Source organism: Carica papaya, chromosome 8 (genome assembly GCF_054855325.1).
Source record: "Carica papaya isolate Zhongbai chromosome 8, ASM5485532v1, whole genome shotgun sequence".
NCBI classification, from domain to species: domain Eukaryota; kingdom Viridiplantae; phylum Streptophyta; class Magnoliopsida; order Brassicales; family Caricaceae; genus Carica; species Carica papaya.
Window position 1 is genome coordinate 7,837,849 of NC_142316.1, and position 21,591 is coordinate 7,859,439.

Consider the following 21,591-nt stretch of genomic DNA (forward strand, 5'->3'; position numbering starts at 1 on the left):
AAGAGAGAGAAGCCCGTGGTGGGCTGAACGTTAAGAAAAAAAGAAATCATATATGTATATATAGAAGACAGCTGAAGTTTGATCCAAATAATAGTGGGTCGAACCCATAGAAAAGATCTTTTAGAAAGAAAGATTTTGGTCTAATGAACCTGGTGAGGCCAAGTCCATAGGAAGCGTATAAGAAAAATTTAAAATACTAGTGGGCCAAATCTTCCTAAAATGGATTAGAAGTGAAAAGGTTTTGGGTAGGTCGAAGGATGGGAAAGAAAATAAAACTTAGTTTGAGGTAATAAATATGAAATTAATTTTTTATAACATAATATATATGTTAATATTAGTTTGTTTGATGATTAAAATTTGAATTTCTATATTAAATTAATAATTTAATTAAGAGATGTAATTAATAGAGGGTGTATATATTAAATTATTACAAAAAAATATCTATATAATTAATTTCTGAAACTAAAGAACCATTGTACATAAGCTATTCCAAAAATTTTTTTTTGTGCCCAATAAAATAAAATTGGATTGTTCCATCACTTTATTGGCACTTTTTGTTCCTACAGGATTACTTTTTATACTAACATTTTCACAAGATATAAATTCGTCACTCAAGTATAGACATCATATAATTGATGAAGAATTCTATCAAACTTGTGTCCATAAAGTTAGTGAGAGATGCAACATAGAAGTGTTAGAATACTTTTTTTTCCAAAAAAATTAAGTTAACATGAGTCGAGATTGTTGTTTGAAAATAAAAAATTCCGGGATAAATTATCACCATCTTGTGATGGATGTCGTTTTGTCAATAAAATAATTACAGGCATATGAACCTGTAGCTCACCAAAAAACAAGGAAGTATGGAATGCATATTGAATTACAGAAAGGAAACGCGTGCTCCAATCACTCTTGACAAACGAGTTATAATACATAATCATAGTTGATAATTTCTCCCACATATATCTATTTTTCTGGGCTATTAATGTTAATTTTAATTTGAAGCATATAAAGTATCGAGCTTTTAGCAAGGTATATGTATACTTACAAAGTTATATATTGATATATCCTTCATATATTATTTTATCAAAATATTTAAAAGTTATATATTGTAAAATAATTTAATTTCATCACATAGACCTGGTTAAATTATATGAATTCACAAAAAAATCAGTTGAAAATTAACATTCAAATAATAGGTTATGTATGATATTTCATGAGTTTTTATTAATATGAAAGAAGATTGAATTAGATCAAATAGGCCAAAAAAAAAAAAACAGACTATCTAAATTTATTTGGTTAAATTCAAATTAATTGTAAATATTTTTCCTTACATGAGTTTTAATTAAAAAATAATTAATAAATCTAATAAAAATAAAACTAAATAATAAATTTCATAAACAATAATTATTTATTTAATAGATCATTTATGGAATTAATAAGATAAAATAATAATCTAAGAATATATATACCTTAAAATCTCGGTCCATTTAATCTGGACGGAATGAAATAAAACTCTTTAGGACATCTAATTCCAAATTGAAAATTAAATCAAACTATTGTATTCTAATTCGTTCTATTTAATTTCATCTAATATTAATTGTCTAGTATATGCCGAATTTTACCACTACTATAAACTCTAGGTACCATAACAGACTTTGCACTGAACTTGCTAATGAGTCCAATGATCTGCCCAAATAAGGAAAATTTGACCCATAATTTGAGGGATTGGAGAAATATTTTCTTTTGTTTTTCTCTTTTTGAATGATTGGGCAAATATTTTCAATCTTGTGGATTGAATATAAAATACCTCAAAGCCAATAAATATGAGAGTAATTTTTTTTAACATAATATATTTGTTAATATCATTTTGCTTAATGATTAAATTTTGAATTTCTATCTTAAATTAATAATTTAATTAAGAGATATAATTAATGAAGGGTGTACATATTAAATTAATCTATTACAGCGAGCATTACAAAAAAGTATCTATCTAATTAGTCGTTGAAACTAAAGAACTATTGTACACAAGCTATTCCAAAAACTAAAGAACCACTGTACACAAGCTATTCCAAAAACTTTCTTTTGGTCCCAATAAGGCAAAATTGGATTGTTCCTTCAATTTTCTGGCACTTTTTGTCACTGCAGGACTACTCTTTATACCGATATTTTCACAAAATATAAGTTTGTCACCCAAGTATGGACACCATATAATTGATGAGGAATTCTATCAAACTTGTGTCCATAAAATTAATGGGAGATGCAACATTGAAGTGTTAGAATATTTTTTTCTCAAGAAAATAAGGTTAACGTGAGTCGAAATTGCTGTTTGAAAATAATATATTCTAGGATTGATTGTCACCATCTTGTGGTGGATATCGTTTTGTCAATGAAACAGTTGCAGACATATGAACTTGTAGCTCACAAGAAAAACAAGGAAGTATGGAACTATTGCATATTGAATTATGGGAAGGAAGTACATGCTCCCATCTCTCTTGACAAATGAGTTATAGAACATAATTGTAGTTTATAATTTTTCCTATATATGTCCATTTTTTTGGATTATTAACAATAATTTTAATTTGAAGCGTATAAAATATCGAGTTTTTTGCAAAGTATATATATCTACAAAGTTATATATTGATATATATCCTTCATATATTGTTTCATCAAAATATTTGAAAAGTTATATATTGCAAAATAATTTAATTTTATCATATAGACCTAGTTTGTAACAACCCCAGTTTTCAAAGTTGGTTGTTATACTAATCAAACATGTAAGATTTATTCACATTATTTTTAATAAATAACACATCAAATCTCAAGACATCAACCTGCATAAATTTTCATTCCATTTGAAACTCATGTATACATATATATACTCGTGTATACTAAATCTCATTTACCTCATTTACAATGCCAAACTAGATTATCAAGTGTTAATAATGGAAGTATAAGTAATTCCATCTAAATGAGACATGTATATGTGTAATTATATCAAAACAATCTCATACCATGCTCTAAATCAACGATAATTGCTCTATGGTACGCCTTACTTATTCCAAAGTTTGAACACACGCTTCTTGTACATCCGATTCTTACTCTTGTTTTATCTGCTCTGTAATATATAACATGTAATGAGCTATATAGCCCAGTAAGTAAAATTTAAAATTCACATCAAAACAAGTAAAAAATTTACATCTAACTTCCCGGTACTGGGCATTATCCAACTTAACCATTTCCCTTCCTTTCTCTCACTATCATTGGTCATATATGTAGTCTCTGCATTCAGCATAGCAAACCCTAACCCATTACAACAAGTTTTTGCTCTGCTTACTCCTAATTTCCCTCCTAAAAAGTCATCTATTCACAACCATATACCTCCATTTGCCTGTCCCTAATTCTTCCCAACTTAGTCTACCCCTAGCAGGTCTATTTTCCTTTAACCATAATTTGCCCAGTATCTTAGTCTAACTCCCACCGTAAACCTCTCCTCAACTTCTTAAATTTGCCTAATGGAGCACCAACGCCTCTCAAATTATTAAGAACACCCTCACCAAACTCCCTACGTTTTTCTCTTCAGTTCAGCCCGTATTTCCCCCCTCTTCCCCTGATTTATTTTATTTCCCACAGCCCCTATCCTAATTTCTACCCCTAACGCTAATTACCATCAATCCAGCTTCCCTCTTGACATATTTACAACATTTCCATGGTGCTTAAGCCACTGGATATTCACCCATTCCACAGTTATAGCCATTAGATGTACCAAGATTGCAAACATAAAAGAAAAGAGAAAAGTAACTAAAACGAAGAAGAAAGAAGGAAAAAAATATAGATAAATAATTAGTTCTTGGGTCATCAAACCCTCGACCCAGCCACTTGGCCACAATAGAATCCCATATTCCTTCACCTCCAGATCATAGAACCGCAAATATTACAATTGCCCACCAATTGCATGTCAATGCCAATCACACACACCTGACGCATCGAACCCTCGACCCAACCACTAGGCCATAATAGAATCCTATATTCCTTCAAATTTGGATCACAGAATGGTAAATATTACAATTTCCCACCAACGACATATCAATGCCAATCACACACACTCAGGGCATCGACCCCTCAACCAAATAACTGGGACTACTGTATTGTAATTTTAGCATATTCCAAGCACAACAAGCACATGAACACAATGAATATACTAGAGTAAAGCAAATGTGTAAATCCCCAAGCATTAAACGTATGAGGGTCACCATGCATTTTTTAAAAAATATTCACCAAGAAAATACATATATATATAAATCGACACACATTTCAATTTTCCTCTTCCCCCTCTCTTCTCTTAATTAGTTCGGTTAGCCATTTTTTCCTCTCTCTGTCCAAGCTTAATTAATCACAGAATTTTCTCCATTCCCTTAGTTCAGAACCTCTTTAAACCAATCCAGTAAAGACCTCCCAGTTTTGAGCTCCTTCCCACAAACTTTTACTCTGTCTCTCTTTTCGTTCTTCTCTATTATTATTAGGAACTTTAACATAACTATCTTTGCCTCCTAGATCCTCCTCCTGAATCAGTTCTATACCACCCAAACACAAAAAGAAGAAATCACAAAGAACTTATAATGTAAATTTCTATTTGAGCAATGAAGAGCAAATGGTACTTGCTTCTCGGATATGTATAATGATGATTCAACACAGTCTCTCCTTCCTCTCCCTACACCCCCGCGTCAATGATGTTGCTCTGGTAAGTTCACTTATTGTTCACCCTCCCCTTAGCTTCTTTCGATATCACTATTCCCTCTCTCTTTTTCTCTCTAGGTCACCACTCTCATTCTCCCTCAAGTTTCCTCTCCTCTCTTTATACTAAACTCATCCTCCCCCCTTGTTGTGTTACAGGTGAGAAGAGAAAAGGGAGGTCATTCAGGCTTGGGGCTAGGCCTATGGGCTTAGGTCTTTTGGATTGGGCTGAAGAAAACATTGTGCTAGCTGGGTGTTACAAATCTCTCCTTTAAAAAAAAAGATTGGGTTCTCAAAATTTACGAGCAGGGGTTCAAAACATATTTACTCATTTCCAAGTTCTTCCTCAACTTGGTGGTGTCGTTATAATGTTATTACTGAAAAGATTTGTTTAGTTTGTAAACACTTCTTTCCTAACTTCTATGACTAAGGTATAATTGTTAGGATTTGGTCTCTTAATTCTAAATATTTTAACAGTTATAGTTATTAGTGTCTCACTGTAATTTCTTTAGAATTTTTTATCAAGCAAAAGGAATATTGATGTGATCTTAGACAACCTATAATTAGTTCTAAAAATGAAACCTTGCATCAATGAGGAATGCCCAGAATGGGAGAGTAGTTTCATCCCTGAACGCTGTCCTAATTGGGATTATTCCAATACATGGCCCAAGTTTTTCCAAGCTAGAATGCTTAAGGCCCAAGTAAGATTAATGGGTTTGAAGAATTGTAAGAAAGCCCACGCTCGAGGAGGAGGCCCACACGTGCGCCGAAAAAGTGGCCCAGCCCATATGGCCCATGAACATGCACATGTGCCCACATGAATCGTGTGTTTGAGTGCCAGGAGCGCCCACGCACGCGACCCTCTAGGCCCGCATGGAACCAACCACACGCGCGTAGGCCCAAGGGGCCAAACACTTGCACCCCACGCGGACAGGCCCGTAGACGGCCCAAACGGCCGAAGCCTAGCCTGTGCTTCTCGCGAACCTCCTCCCGCACAACACGCGCAGCCCAACTGGGCCGGCCCATCCGGGTAGCCAAAACCAGCCGACCCCTCTTTTTCCCTTTTTAAAATATTTAAATTACTTAATATTTATTTATTTTATTATTTTAAAATTTTTTAAAAGGCTTGGGACCTACTTTTCAAAATACCCTTGTGTTAAAATTAATTTTCACATATTTTTTAAATGGATTTCACATGGGATAAATACGGATTTAAATTAATTATTATTTTAATTATAAATCTATAGGATTATTTAATTAATTTATTTGGGATATAATAATTATTTTATTTTGTATTTATCTTACATTAAGATATAATTTTATCTAGGATATTATTTTATTAATTATCTGAAGATTTTTGTACTCATCTAGATTGTCCAGAAAAGGCTATAAATACACATTTACCCCTAGGATGTAAAACACACATTTGAGAATAAATTTGAGAGAATTCTTGAGAGTTTTGACTTTTTTTCTTTTATCATTTTTGCTAAAAATTAACTTCTTCAAGTTTTTCGGGAAGAAGGAGTATTTAGAAGTGTTGTTGAGTCAATGAGCGGTGATCAACTTATAGGTAACTCTGTGATTTTTTTTTTCTTGTTTATTTCTCTAGTCTTTGTTTTTACTTTCCTTTAGGATTATAAATTTAATTAGAGAGAAGAGTTTAATTCTAAGTGGTTATTTTTTTGGTATTGCATACGCTCAGTGAGTTTCAAGAGTAAATTCGATCCTCCCCCATACCTTATCGCGTCATCTGGTGTAAGAGCTTTGGCTCCTTGAAACCTAAATCTATCTTTATTTGATTTAGCATTTTGTTCTTAAATTAGCACTCAAAATTATTTGATTATTAATTCATATTACATCCTGCTTGAATTCATATCTATCCGTTCAATTCAAATAGTTCGTGTTATTATTCAAAAAAAAGTTAAATATCCAAAATTACCAAAAATGCCCTAGTTGCACCCTATAAGGCAATTGGCACATGTTTGCATTTTGTATTACAAAAACAAAATAACTGCCTACTTGGTGATCGGAAATCTTTTGAGAAATCAAAGGCAAAGTATGTTGCCTAACTGGTGTGAGCGAAAATTTTTATTTTCTTTCCGCACGCTATCCACATTTAATTCTAATTTGCATTTCTGTAATCTGCATCAACGTTGCATAAAGAAACTTAATCGGTCGTAGAGCGTAGCCGACGAATTGGGTGTAGTATAGGAAGATACACCTACTAATTATATCCATCAAGATTGATCAGATCCTTACGCATCAATCCAAATTGTCATTCTTTGTGATCTATATTTTTGTTTTCTTTATTTTATGACTGTTACATAATTAAGTGACTAATTATTACTAGTTGTTTAACGTATAAAGAGCACACCATTCTTTTTTTCTGTGTGCTTGTTTCTGAGCTTCAGTAGAAATCAGAATCCTTTAGGGTTCCTTGTGTCATAAGGACTAACGTGTAGACCTGATTCAAGTGATTTCGATTTCAAACGCTCAACTCGACAGACGAAGCTGTCAACTGAGAGATTGCAAGGTAAACATGAGTGAAGGTGAGAGAGAGATTTTCTTTCATTAACCTTTACCTTGCAGGAAAATTCACTATGTTTCAATAAAGTGACATGCTTTCATTCCGAGAAAGCATCATTGTTGTCCGAAGGGTCGTGAACCTATAAGCCCAATGAGAGGACAACGACCAGAGGGAGAACATATTCCACACGCGATGCCTTGTCCATGATAAGGTATGTGGAATGATCATTGATAGTGGTAGCAGTGCTAATGTGGCAAGCACTCTATTCATGAAAAGAGCAAGGTTGACATGCATCAAGCATCTAAATCCTTATCGGTTACAGTGGATGAATGAGTGTGGCGAAATTCAAGTTACCAAACAAGTCATAGTATCGTTCTCCATCGAAAAATATCACGACGAGGTATGTTGTGATATCGTACCTATGCATGCTAGTCACTTGATACTTGGAAGACCTTGTAGTTTAATAGACAGGTACAACATTACGGTCGCACCAATTGATATTCACTGAGAAAGGAAGGTTTGAATCATGTCCTTACATCTTTATCAACAAAAGAGGCACATGAAGATCATGTCAAAATTAAATAGTCCTTTAATGAATACTCAAGAAGGGTAGAAGAGAGAAAGAAGGCCATAGAGAAAGTCAATGGCCCATTAAGCATAAAGGATGCCCAACAGACAGCTAAAGATGGTCCATTGCGAGGAAGACCAAGACAGAAAACAAAGGAGTGTCCTGAAGACAGAGACATAATGTTGAGGAATATCTCTTATGAAAAGGGACGTTCAATTGTAATTACCTACAGGGAGATTCATTTTGACCTTAACCACTCTTTTCAAAGTCGTACTGTTTTTCTCTTACAAATAATTACCATAGTAAGTGGGCTACGAAGATTTGATCAAGATCCTAGAGGAATTATGAATGAAGTCATGACGTGCATCAACAACAAAGCAAACATGCCAGGGAGGTATGCGTGTTCCCTACTATAATCCCTAATCTTCTCCCTTGTGATGAAGGCTCAGATTCGAGGATGAATCTTTTTAAAGAAAGGGGAGATGATGTGATCCCAGACAGCTTAGAATTAGTTCAAAAAATACAACCTTACATCAACGAGGAACGCCCAGAATAGGAGAGTAGTTTCATGTTTGAACGCTTTCCTAATTGGGATTATTCCAAGAGATGGGCCAAGTTTGTCCAAACTAGAAGGCATAAAGTGCAAGTAAGATTAATGGACTTGAAGAATTGTAAAAAAGCCCATGCCTAAGGAGGAGGCCCACACGTGCGCCAAATAAGTGACCTAGCTCGCACGACCCATGAACATGCATGCATGCCCATACGGATCGCGCGCGCAGGCCCAAGGGGCCGAACACCCGTACCCTGCGCGGACGGGCCCGTAGATGGTCCAAATGGCGTAAGTCAGTTCCGGACGCACGCAGGCCCAAACGGCTGAACACCCACACCCCTCGCGGACGGGTCCACGAACAGCCCAAATGACCCAATCCCAGCCCGCAATTCTTGCAGGCCTCCTCCCTCGCAACCCGCACGGACCAGCCGGTCCGGCCCATCCGAGTAGCCCAAATCGGCCGTCCCCTCTTTTCCCCCTTTTAAAATATTTAAATTACTTAATTCTTATTTATTTTATTATTTTAAAACTTTTAAAAGGCTTAGGACCCACTTTTCATAATATCCATGTGTTAAAATTAATTTTCACATGGTTTTTAAAAGGATTTCACATGGGATAAATATGGATTTAAATTAATTATTATTTTAATTATAACTCTATCCGTTAATATTAATTAATTTATTAATTTGAGATAGAATAATTATTTTATTTTGAATTTATCCTACATTAAGATAGAATTTTATCTTAGATATTATTTTATTAATTATCTGAAGATTTTTGTACTCATCTAGATTGTTCGGGAAAGGCTATAAATAGACCTTTGCTCCTATGATGTAAAACACACATTTGAGAATAAATTTGAGAGAATTCTTGAGAGTTCTGGCTTTTCTTCTTTTAGTATTTTTGCTAAAAATTAGCTTCTTTAAGTTCTTCAAGAAGTAAGAGTCTTTAGAAGTCTTGTTGAGCCAAAGAGTAGGGATCAACTTATTAAGTCTGTGACATTTTTTCTTTCCTTATTTATTTCCCTAATCTTTATTTTTACTTCCCTTTAGGATTGTAAATTCAATTAGAGGGAAGAGTTTAATTCTAGGTGGTTATTATTTTGGTATTACATACATTGAGTGAGTTTCAGGAGTAGATTCGATCCTTCCCATACCTTTCTGCGTCAAATACTGTCTTGGGCTATAATGATCTTCAAAATTCATTAACGTCTAATGTTTTCCAATCATAGTATACGCAATTGTTATTACTGTACTACATGTTTTGAAAACATCATTTCCTATTCTCATTACATGGATCAATTTTTGATTACCTAGAAACCTTATCACTGCGGTACATCTGCAGTCTCCCAAGTTTCCCATGTCTACTTTAAGCTATTGTTTCCTAATTTTTGAAATTCAATATTTGATTATTTGGAGTATATTATCTTAAATCTTTAATAAAACCTCTAAGTATCACCAACATAGACATCATTCGTAAGGGCTTAGAGTTTTAATCTACTGTGGCTGTTCGTATTCATATAGGAAAGTTCACCAATACAACGGTTACTTTTACTATTCTGTTTCATATTCACATCCTCCAGGATAGGTGTGTACGAAACTAAATGGGTGTGATGGTTTTTGAAGTAACAGATGTTATTTGTGGTTCCTTATCATACTAGAGTTTTCAAGATCCTTTTTCCCTTTTTCTTTTAATTATTGGCATCTTCATGAATTTTACTTACATAAATTTTACATTTTTTGCTTACATGATATTTTTAATTAAAAAATAATTAATAAATCTAATCAAAATAAAAAGTAAATAATAAATTTCATAAACATTAATTATTCATTTAATGTGTAATTTACAGAATTAATAAAACAAAACAATAATCAAAGAATACATATATCTTAAAATGTCATTCCATCTAATCTGAAAGGAATCATATAAAATTTTTCTGGACCTTTAATTCCAAATTGAAAATTAAATTAAACTACTGTATTCTAATTCGTTCTATTTAATTCCATCTAATATTAATTATTTAGTATATGCCGAATTTTACTACTATTATAAACTCTAGGTACCATTACAAACTTTGCATTGAACTTGCTAATAAAACCAATGGTCTGCCCAAATAAGGAAAATCTGACCCATAATTTGAGGGATTGGATAAACATTTTCTTTTGTTTTTCTCTTTTTGAATGATTGGGCAAATATTTTGAATTATGTGAATTGAACATAAAATACCTCAAAGCCAATAAATATGAAAGTAATTTTTTTATAACATAATATATTTGTTAATATAAGTTTGCTTGATGATTAAAATTTGAATTTCTATCTTAAATTAATAACTTAATTAATGGATGTAATTAACGGAGGAGGGTGTAGATGTTAAATTAATATGTTATAGTGAGCGTTATAAAAAAAACATCTATATAATTCATCTCTAAAATTGAAGAACCATTGTACACAAGCTATTTTGAAAACTTTCCCTTGCTCCCAGTATGGCGAAATTGGATTGTTCCATCACTTTTCTGGCACTATTTTTCGCCGCAGGACTGCTTTTTGTACCGGCACTTTCAGAGGATATAGCCCCGTCACCCAAGTCCGAGCATCATATAGTCGATGAGGAATTCTTTCAAACTTGCGTCCAGAAAGTTAACGGGAGATGCAGCATTGAAGTGCTGGGATACCTTTTAGCTCCCAAAAATCAGCTCAACGTGAGTCGAGATTGTTGTTTGAAAATAATAGAGTCCGGGATAGATTGTCACCATATTTTGGTGGATGTCGTTTTGTCAATGAGACAGTTAGAGGCATATGAACCTGTAGCCCACAGCAAAAGCAAGGAAGTATGGAACTATTGCATAACGAATTACGGGAAGGAAGCCCATGCTCCGATCTCTCTTGACAAATGAGTTATAATACATTAATTGTAGTTTATAATTTCTCCTGTATTTGTCCATTTTTCTGGACTATTAATAATGATTTTAATTTCAAGCATACAAAGTATAGAGCTTTAAGCAAGGTATATATGTATCTACAAAGTTGCACATTGATATATCCTTGATATATTGTTTTATCAGAATATTTGAAAAGTTATATGTCGCAAAATAATTTAATTTTATCAAATGGACAGGGTTAAATTTTTTTTTTTATGAATTCATGGAGAAAATATCATTAGAAAATTAACACTCAAACAGTAAGTTATGTATGGCATTTCATGGGTGTTTGTTGATATTAAAAAGGAGACAATCAGTCCGGATAGGGCCAGAAAAAAAAAAAAAAAAAAAAAAACGCTAACGCCATCTAAATTTATTCGGTTCAGCTCAAATTAAATTGTATATTTTTTTTTCCTCACATGATGTTTTTAATTAAAATAAATAAATAAACCTAATAAGAACAAAACTAAATAATAAATTTCGTAAACCATACTTATTCACTTAATATGTAATATACGGAATTAGCAAAACAAAACAATAATCTAAGAATATACGTATCTTAAAATCTCAGTCCGTTTTGTCTGGAAGGAATCAATAAAAATTTTTAGGACCTCCAATTACAAATTGAAAAATAAATCAAACTACTATATACTTATTGATCTATTTAACTCAATCTAATAATAACATTTTAGTACATACTGAATTTTAGCACTATTTTAAATTCTAGGTCCCATAACAAACTTCGCACTTAACTTGCTGACGAGTCCAATCAGCCTGCCCAAATAAGGAAAACCTGCCTCGTAGTTTGAGGCATTGGAGAAATATGTTCTTTTGTTTTTCTCTTTGAGAGAGGTTGGACAAGTATTTTAATCTCGTGGATCGAACGTAAAATACCTCAAAGCCAATAAATATGAAATTAATTTTTTATAAGGTAATATGTATGTCAATATTAGTTCGTTTAACCATTAAAATTTGAATTTCTATCTTAAATTAATAACTTAATTAATGGATGTAATTAACGGAGGAGGGTGTAGATGTTAAATTAATATGTTATAGTGAGCGTTATAAAAAAAACATCTATATAATTCATCTCTAAAATTGAAGAACCATTGTACACAAGCTATTTTGAAAACTTTCCCTTGCTCCCAGTATGGCGAAATTGGATTGTTCCATCACTTTTCTGGCACTATTTTTCGCCGCAGGACTGCTTTTTGTACCGGCACTTTCAGAGGATATAGCCCCGTCACCCAAGTCCGAGCATCATATAGTCGATGAGGAATTCTTTCAAACTTGCGTCCAGAAAGTTAACGGGAGATGCAGCATTGAAGTGCTGGGATACCTTTTAGCTCCCAAAAATCAGCTCAACGTGAGTCGAGATTGTTGTTTGAAAATAATAGAGTCCGGGATAGATTGTCACCATATTTTGGTGGATGTCGTTTTGTCAATGAGACAGTTAGAGGCATATGAACCTGTAGCCCACAGCAAAAGCAAGGAAGTATGGAACTATTGCATAACGAATTACGGGAAGGAAGCCCATGCTCCGATCTCTCTTGACAAATGAGTTATAATACATTAATTGTAGTTTATAATTTCTCCTGTATTTGTCCATTTTTCTGGACTATTAATAATGATTTTAATTTCAAGCATACAAAGTATAGAGCTTTAAGCAAGGTATATATGTATCTACAAAGTTGCACATTGATATATCCTTGATATATTGTTTTATCAGAATATTTGAAAAGTTATATGTCGCAAAATAATTTAATTTTATCAAATGGACAGGGTTAAATTTTTTTTTTTATGAATTCATGGAGAAAATATCATTAGAAAATTAACACTCAAACAGTAAGTTATGTATGGCATTTCATGGGTGTTTGTTGATATTAAAAAGGAGACAATCAGTCCGGATAGGGCCAGAAAAAAAAAAAAAAAAAAAAAAACGCTAACGCCATCTAAATTTATTCGGTTCAGCTCAAATTAAATTGTATATTTTTTTTTCCTCACATGATGTTTTTAATTAAAATAAATAAATAAACCTAATAAGAACAAAACTAAATAATAAATTTCGTAAACCATACTTATTCACTTAATATGTAATATACGGAATTAGCAAAACAAAACAATAATCTAAGAATATACGTATCTTAAAATCTCAGTCCGTTTTGTCTGGAAGGAATCAATAAAAATTTTTAGGACCTCCAATTACAAATTGAAAAATAAATCAAACTACTATATACTTATTGATCTATTTAACTCAATCTAATAATAACATTTTAGTACATACTGAATTTTAGCACTATTGTAAATTCTAGGTCCCATAACAAACTTCGCACTTAACTTGCTGACGAGTCCAATCAGCCTGCCCAAATAAGGAAAACCTGCCTCGTAGTTTGAGGCATTGGAGAAATATGTTCTTTTGTTTTTCTCTTTGAGAGAGGTTGGACAAGTATTTTAATCTCGTGGATCGAACGTAAAATACCTCAAAGCCAATAAATATGAAATTAATTTTTTATAAGGTAATATGTATGTCAATATTAGTTCGTTTAACCATTAAAATTTGAATTTCTATCTTAAATTAATAACTTAATTAATGGATGTAATTAACGGAGGAGGGTGTAGATGTTAAATTAATATGTTATAGTGAGCGTTATAAAAAAAACATCTATATAATTCATCTCTAAAATTGAAGAACCATTGTACACAAGCTATTTTGAAAACTTTCCCTTGCTCCCAGTATGGCGAAATTGGATTGTTCCATCACTTTTCTGGCACTATTTTTCGCCGCAGGACTGCTTTTTGTACCGGCACTTTCAGAGGATATAGCCCCGTCACCCAAGTCCGAGCATCATATAGTCGATGAGGAATTCTTTCAAACTTGCGTCCAGAAAGTTAACGGGAGATGCAGCATTGAAGTGCTGGGATACCTTTTAGCTCCCAAAAATCAGCTCAACGTGAGTCGAGATTGTTGTTTGAAAATAATAGAGTCCGGGATAGATTGTCACCATATTTTGGTGGATGTCGTTTTGTCAATGAGACAGTTAGAGGCATATGAACCTGTAGCCCACAGCAAAAGCAAGGAAGTATGGAACTATTGCATAACGAATTACGGGAAGGAAGCCCATGCTCCGATCTCTCTTGACAAATGAGTTATAATACATTAATTGTAGTTTATAATTTCTCCTGTATTTGTCCATTTTTCTGGACTATTAATAATGATTTTAATTTCAAGCATACAAAGTATAGAGCTTTAAGCAAGGTATATATGTATCTACAAAGTTGCACATTGATATATCCTTGATATATTGTTTTATCAGAATATTTGAAAAGTTATATGTCGCAAAATAATTTAATTTTATCAAATGGACAGGGTTAAATTTTTTTTTTTATGAATTCATGGAGAAAATATCATTAGAAAATTAACACTCAAACAGTAAGTTATGTATGGCATTTCATGGGTGTTTGTTGATATTAAAAAGGAGACAATCAGTCCGGATAGGGCCAGAAAAAAAAAAAAAAAAAAAAAAACGCTAACGCCATCTAAATTTATTCGGTTCAGCTCAAATTAAATTGTATATTTTTTTTTCCTCACATGATGTTTTTAATTAAAATAAATAAATAAACCTAATAAGAACAAAACTAAATAATAAATTTCGTAAACCATACTTATTCACTTAATATGTAATATACGGAATTAGCAAAACAAAACAATAATCTAAGAATATACGTATCTTAAAATCTCAGTCCGTTTTGTCTGGAAGGAATCAATAAAAATTTTTAGGACCTCCAATTACAAATTGAAAAATAAATCAAACTACTATATACTTATTGATCTATTTAACTCAATCTAATAATAACATTTTAGTACATACTGAATTTTAGCACTATTGTAAATTCTAGGTCCCATAACAAACTTCGCACTTAACTTGCTGACGAGTCCAATCAGCCTGCCCAAATAAGGAAAACCTGCCTCGTAGTTTGAGGCATTGGAGAAATATGTTCTTTTGTTTTTCTCTTTGAGAGAGGTTGGACAAGTATTTTAATCTCGTGGATCGAACGTAAAATACCTCAAAGCCAATAAATATGAAATTAATTTTTTATAAGGTAATATGTATGTCAATATTAGTTCGTTTAACTATTAAAATTTGAATTTCTATCTTAAATTAATGGATGTAATTAACGGAGGAGGGTGTAGATGTTAAATTAATATGTTATAGTGAGCGTTATAAAAAAAACATCTATATAATTCATCTCTAAAATTGAAGAACCATTGTACACAAGCTATTTTGAAAACTTTCCCTTGCTCCCAGTATGGCGAAATTGGATTGTTCCATCACTTTTCTGGCACTATTTTTCGCCGCAGGACTGCTTTTTGTACCGGCACTTTCAGAGGATATAGCCCCGTCACCCAAGTCCGAGCATCATATAGTCGATGAGGAATTCTTTCAAACTTGCGTCCAGAAAGTTAACGGGAGATGCAGCATTGAAGTGCTGGGATACCTTTTAGCTCCCAAAAATCAGCTCAACGTGAGTCGAGATTGTTGTTTGAAAATAATAGAGTCCGGGATAGATTGTCACCATATTTTGGTGGATGTCGTTTTGTCAATGAGACAGTTAGAGGCATATGAACCTGTAGCCCACAGCAAAAGCAAGGAAGTATGGAACTATTGCATAACGAATTACGGGAAGGAAGCCCATGCTCCGATCTCTCTTGACAAATGAGTTATAATACATTAATTGTAGTTTATAATTTCTCCTGTATTTGTCCATTTTTCTGGACTATTAATAATGATTTTAATTTCAAGCATACAAAGTATAGAGCTTTAAGCAAGGTATATATGTATCTACAAAGTTGCACATTGATATATCCTTGATATATTGTTTTATCAGAATATTTGAAAAGTTATATGTCGCAAAATAATTTAATTTTATCAAATGGACAGGGTTAAAATTTTTTTTTTATGAATTCATGGAGAAAATATCATTAGAAAATTAACACTCAAACAGTAAGTTATGTATGGCATTTCATGGGTGTTTGTTGATATTAAAAAGGAGACAATCAGTCCGGATAGGGCCAGAAAAAAAAAAAAAAAAAAAAACGCTAACGCCATCTAAATTTATTCGGTTCAGCTCAAATTAAATTGTATATTTTTTTTTCCTCACATGATGTTTTTAATTAAAATAAATAAATAAACCTAATAAGAACAAAACTAAATAATAAATTTCGTAAACCATACTTATTCACTTAATATGTAATATACGGAATTAGCAAAACAAAACAATAATCTAAGAATATACGTATCTTAAAATCTCAGTCCGTTTTGTCTGGAAGGAATCAATAAAAATTTTTAGGACCTCCAATTACAAATTGAAAAATAAATCAAACTACTATATACTTATTGATCTATTTAACTCAATCTAATAATAACATTTTAGTACATACTGAATTTTAGCACTATTGTAAATTCTAGGTCCCATAACAAACTTCGCACTTAACTTGCTGACGAGTCCAATCAGCCTGCCCAAATAAGGAAAACCTGCCTCGTAGTTTGAGGCATTGGAGAAATATGTTCTTTTGTTTTTCTCTTTGAGAGAGGTTGGACAAGTATTTTAATCTCGTGGATCGAACGTAAAATACCTCAAAGCCAATAAATATGAAATTAATTTTTTATAAGGTAATATGTATGTCAATATTAGTTCGTTTAACTATTAAAATTTGAATTTCTATCTTAAATTAATAACTTAATTAATGGATGTAATTAACGGAGGAGGGTGTAGATGTTAAATTAATATGTTATAGTGAGCGTTATAAAAAAAACATCTATATAATTCATCTCTAAAATTGAAGAACCATTGTACACAAGCTATTTTGAAAACTTTCCCTTGCTCCCAGTATGGCGAAATTGGATTGTTCCATCACTTTTCTGGCACTATTTTTCGCCGCAGGACTGCTTTTTGTACCGGCACTTTCAGAGGATATAGCCCCGTCACCCAAGTCCGAGCATCATATAGTCGATGAGGAATTCTTTCAAACTTGCGTCCAGAAAGTTAACGGGAGATGCAGCATTGAAGTGCTGGGATACCTTTTAGCTCCCAAAAATCAGCTCAACGTGAGTCGAGATTGTTGTTTGAAAATAATAGAGTCCGGGATAGATTGTCACCATATTTTGGTGGATGTCGTGTTGTCAATGAGACAGTTAGAGGCATATGAACCTGTAGCCCACAGCAAAAGCAAGGAAGTATGGAACTATTGCATAACGAATTACGGGAAGGAAGCCCATGCTCCGATCTCTCTTGACAAATGAGTTATAATACATTAATTGTAGTTTATAATTTCTCCTGTATTTGTTCATTTTTCTGGACTATTAATAATGATTTTAATTTCAAGCATAGAAAGTATAGAGCTTTAAGCAAGGTATATATGTATCTACAAAGTTGCACATTGATATATCCTTGACATATTGTTTTATCAGAATATTTGAAAAGTTATATGTCGCAAAATAATTTAATTTTATCAAATGGACAGGGTTAAATTTTTTTTTTTATGAATTCATGGAGAAAATATTTATTTGGCTTTGGTTTTTTCTTTTTCCTCAGTTTTTATGTTTTTATTCTGGCTTTGGCAATTGAATTGCAAACCTCAGGCTTGTCTTGCCCACTAACAAATATGATAACCACAGAGACAAAGAGCTTGTGGTTACTTCTTTGGCCATTGTTGAGCTTCTGAATTCTATTCTGTCTTCAATAAACCTTCCAAATGGATCTGACAAATTCAGCTAAAAATTATATTCTATGGCCAGCATATGGAATAAGGTTAAATGAGTTTTATTTATTAGATAAGGACCTAACATCACACCAGGATCTTAAACACACTTGAAAATCTCATACTGTTGAGATCCTAAAAAATCATGAATAGTTACAATAGTTGATAACAACTCTCATGTACTCGAATAGTCATGGTTGATCGGATTCTCATGTACTCTTTTGTGTCCATAAATAATAATTGTAAATCAAAACGAAGATACGTAATTTTTGAAGAATAAAATCTCAGTTTATTATTCTCTCTAAACTTTCTATCCCTCTCTCTCTTCTCTTCTCTCTCTGTTATCTCTTCTCTCTATATATTTTTCTCTTTCTCTATCTTTCTAAAACTTTTTCTTTCTCTCTCTATTTCTTTCTCCCTCTAAAATCTCCACTCTCTCTTTCTCACAAACTCTCTTCTTCTCTCTTCCCAACTTCCTCTCTTCTCTCTTTTCAGAATCTTCTTTTCTTCCCTAAAATTCAAATTCTGCACCAATATTTTCTTAAATTCAACTTCTGCCCCACTATTTCCTCAAATACAAATTTTGCCCCAATATTTTCTAAATTTTAGATTCTGCCCAACCTTTCAAATTTTCTCATAATCACCCCAAAATCATTCAAAGTTTAATATTTTTCTAAATTGAAGGTCCGGTGAATTACATGTCAAAACCAGATCCTAACAATTTAGTATCAGAGGCAGGTTCCAGATCCCAATGGGAGCCGATGATGGCCGACATTGCGAAATTTTCGATCAGATAGAGGAAAAACTCAATCTGATGATCCAGTTGTTGAGTTCTGACGTTACCTCTCTGGAGGACGCAAAACCAATGGCCTCTATTGCAGCTGTGCGCGAAGTGCAGAGTGGGACTCTTTTTTTCCCTATGCGGCATGACGAAGAAGATGAAACAAAAAGGGGTAAACTGGCTTTTAACAAGGCAAACCCTAAAACCGGTTCAATGACTAAATCAGTTGAAAAAACCCTAAAACTGCTGGTTCGAGCCGGACTAATTCAAAGACAATATGAGGCCAGACTAAACCCGTGTCAAACCGAATTAGTTTATTGAACCAAACCGATCAGACCCCAGTGGACCGAATCGAACCACTCAATCTCTCTGTCACTCATATTCCCTTGTTCTCTCTTGGTCTCTCACTAATGAAAACAAAACAGAAGAAGGAGAAGCGGAAGAAGAGGAAGTGGAAGAAGAAAAAACAGAAGAAAAATGAAAAAAAAAGTGGGAAAGGAAACAAAAGAAGCGAAAGAAGAAAAGATACAAAAGATCCACATGAAGTTCTTCGGTAGCACATTAAAATATATACATATATATAAATTAATAATATCTATATATAATCATACTAAATAGTAATAATATCCTTAGATAGCAAATGTTGGAAGCTGAATTTCAACCTTGGGGACAAGGTTGATATCCAAGGAGAAGAAATTGTTGAGATCCTAGAAAATCATGAATAATTGTAATGGTTGATAAGAATTCTCACGTACTCAAATAGTTGCAATGGTTGATAAAAATTCTCATGTAACCTTTCATGTTTATAAATAATAGTTGTAAATCAAATCTAAGGAATGTAATTTTTGTAGAATAAAATCTCAGTTTATTATTCTCTCTCTAAACTTTCTATCTCTCTTATCTCTTCTCTCTTCTCCCTGTTATCTCTTCTCTCTATAAATTTCTCTTTCTCTCTCTAAAAGCCTCTCTCTATATATATATTTCTCTCTTTCTCTCTCTAACAGTCTCTCTGTTTCTAAGACAATCTTTCTTTCTCCCTCTAAAATCTCCACTCTCTCTCTTACAAACTCTCCTCTCTCCCTGACTTCCTCTCTTCTCTCTTTTCAGAATCTTCTTTTCTTCCCTAAAATTCAAATTCTGCACCAATATTTTCTTAAATTTAACTTCTGCCCCACTATTTCCTCAAATACAGATTCTGTCCCAATAGTTTCTCAATTTCAAATTCTGCCCCAACCTCTCAAATTTTCTCAGAATTACCCCAAAATCATTTAAATTTATATATTTTTAACTAACTAATTATTATATATATTATTACTTTAACTGAAAATTTAAATATATTATCATTTTTTTATTTTTAAAAATTATAAGGAAACATCAAATTCAATTTCATCTGAAGATAAATCAGGCTTATAGTCCTTGAGGACGAGCAGGGATCCTTTCAAATTCCATACTTCACGACTGCAGACTCTTTTCTTATCTTCCTCTTGATATATATATATATATATATATATAGGTAAACACTACGGACATCTCTTTTATTATATATGGTGTTCTTCCCTTGTTAATAGATATGGATAAGCTCTGTACAGTATAGGACAGGTAAGCTGCGTAAAACCTATGAACAGCCACCATTAATCAAAGTCAGAGCCATACTTTACAAATTAAAATTCATGAAATAATTTCCCACATCTCCACCGAGCCGCCTCATATGCTATATAAATACCCTACAACCTCAGGAACTCATCCTCACGTGTTCTATTGAATTTTACATATAAGAGAAACAAAAACAATTTAGAGAAAAAGGAATGGCGTCTGAATGCCCAGGTAAGTACGGATCAACTCTTCTTTTCATATATAAGGGTAATTAATTAGTGCACAATTATAAGAAATTATATACATATACATATATGTATGGGTGTTGCAGGTAAAAACTCATGGCCGGAACTTGTTGGGAAAAACGGAGATGAGGCAGGGGAAACCATAAAGAGAGAAAATCCAAATGTCTTGGAAGCCATCGTGTTGTTGGAAGGAACTCCGGTGATCAAGAATTTTAGCTGCAACAGGGTTTGGGTTTAGGTAAGCGATTGCAAGATTGTTACTCTAGTTCCTACTATAGGCTAACATTGCCCCACGTAATTTCATATAATAAATGTAATAATACATGGGCTAGTTTCTTGACTGATCTAGCTTCCCTTGTAACCAAATAAATAAATAAGTAGTTTTTATTTAATTTTCAATAATTAGTAAATTCTCTTATGTTATTTTTCTTTAGATATTTATTTGAATAATTGGAAATAAATAAATGTGACTGATATTTTATGTGATTTAATAGTTTATTATATATTAATATTATATCCTATTTTCTAATTATATACAATTTGGATTTTAATTTGATTTAAAAATTTTATTTAATTTCAATGCAAATCAAATTTTGGAGGGTAATTAGAAACCAAACTAAATTAAACTATTTCGGTTTAGTTTTTCAATTGGGTTAAATTTTTTAGTTTGGACAAAATAACTTGTAATACCCAAATTAATTTTTTGTAATTTAAATTAATTTGTAAATGTAGTTTTTTTAATTTTTTATTTTAATTTAGTATAAAAATGAAAAAAATTTGAAAGAGAATGAAATTGAAAATAATTTTGAAAAAAAAAACAAGTGAAATTTTGGATTTTGAGGGTATTTTTGAAAGAAAAATCGAAAACTATGGGTCAAAATGTAATTTAAAAAAGTTATACCACATAAGATGCCCGGT

At 32.5% G+C, this 21,591-nt stretch overlaps 5 protein-coding genes across 5 annotated transcripts; all 5 read left to right on the forward strand.

The window, feature by feature from the left end:
- The first annotated feature begins 10,859 nt into the window (after nt 1–10,859).
- Nucleotides 10,860–11,270, forward strand: LOC148240438 (protein DOWN-REGULATED IN DIF1 11-like). Its single transcript, XM_088210307.1, has one exon. The coding sequence runs from the start codon at nt 10,860–10,862 to the stop codon at nt 11,268–11,270; it is 411 nt and encodes a 136-aa protein (XP_088066433.1).
- Nucleotides 11,271–12,444: 1,174 nt separating this feature from the next.
- On the forward strand, nt 12,445–12,855 carry LOC148240439 (protein DOWN-REGULATED IN DIF1 11-like). Its single transcript, XM_088210308.1, has one exon. The coding sequence runs from the start codon at nt 12,445–12,447 to the stop codon at nt 12,853–12,855; it is 411 nt and encodes a 136-aa protein (XP_088066434.1).
- A 1,174-nt stretch (nt 12,856–14,029) lies between these two features.
- LOC148240440 (protein DOWN-REGULATED IN DIF1 11-like) lies at nt 14,030–14,440 on the forward strand. The gene has a single exon (XM_088210309.1). The coding sequence runs from the start codon at nt 14,030–14,032 to the stop codon at nt 14,438–14,440; it is 411 nt and encodes a 136-aa protein (XP_088066435.1).
- Nucleotides 14,441–15,602: 1,162 nt separating this feature from the next.
- On the forward strand, nt 15,603–16,013 carry LOC148240441 (protein DOWN-REGULATED IN DIF1 11-like). Its single transcript, XM_088210311.1, has one exon. The coding sequence runs from the start codon at nt 15,603–15,605 to the stop codon at nt 16,011–16,013; it is 411 nt and encodes a 136-aa protein (XP_088066437.1).
- Nucleotides 16,014–17,185: 1,172 nt separating this feature from the next.
- Nucleotides 17,186–17,596, forward strand: LOC148240442 (protein DOWN-REGULATED IN DIF1 11-like). Its single transcript, XM_088210312.1, has one exon. It carries the CDS (start codon nt 17,186–17,188, stop codon nt 17,594–17,596), a length of 411 nt encoding a protein of 136 aa, XP_088066438.1.
- Nucleotides 17,597–21,591: the final 3,995 nt, after the last annotated feature.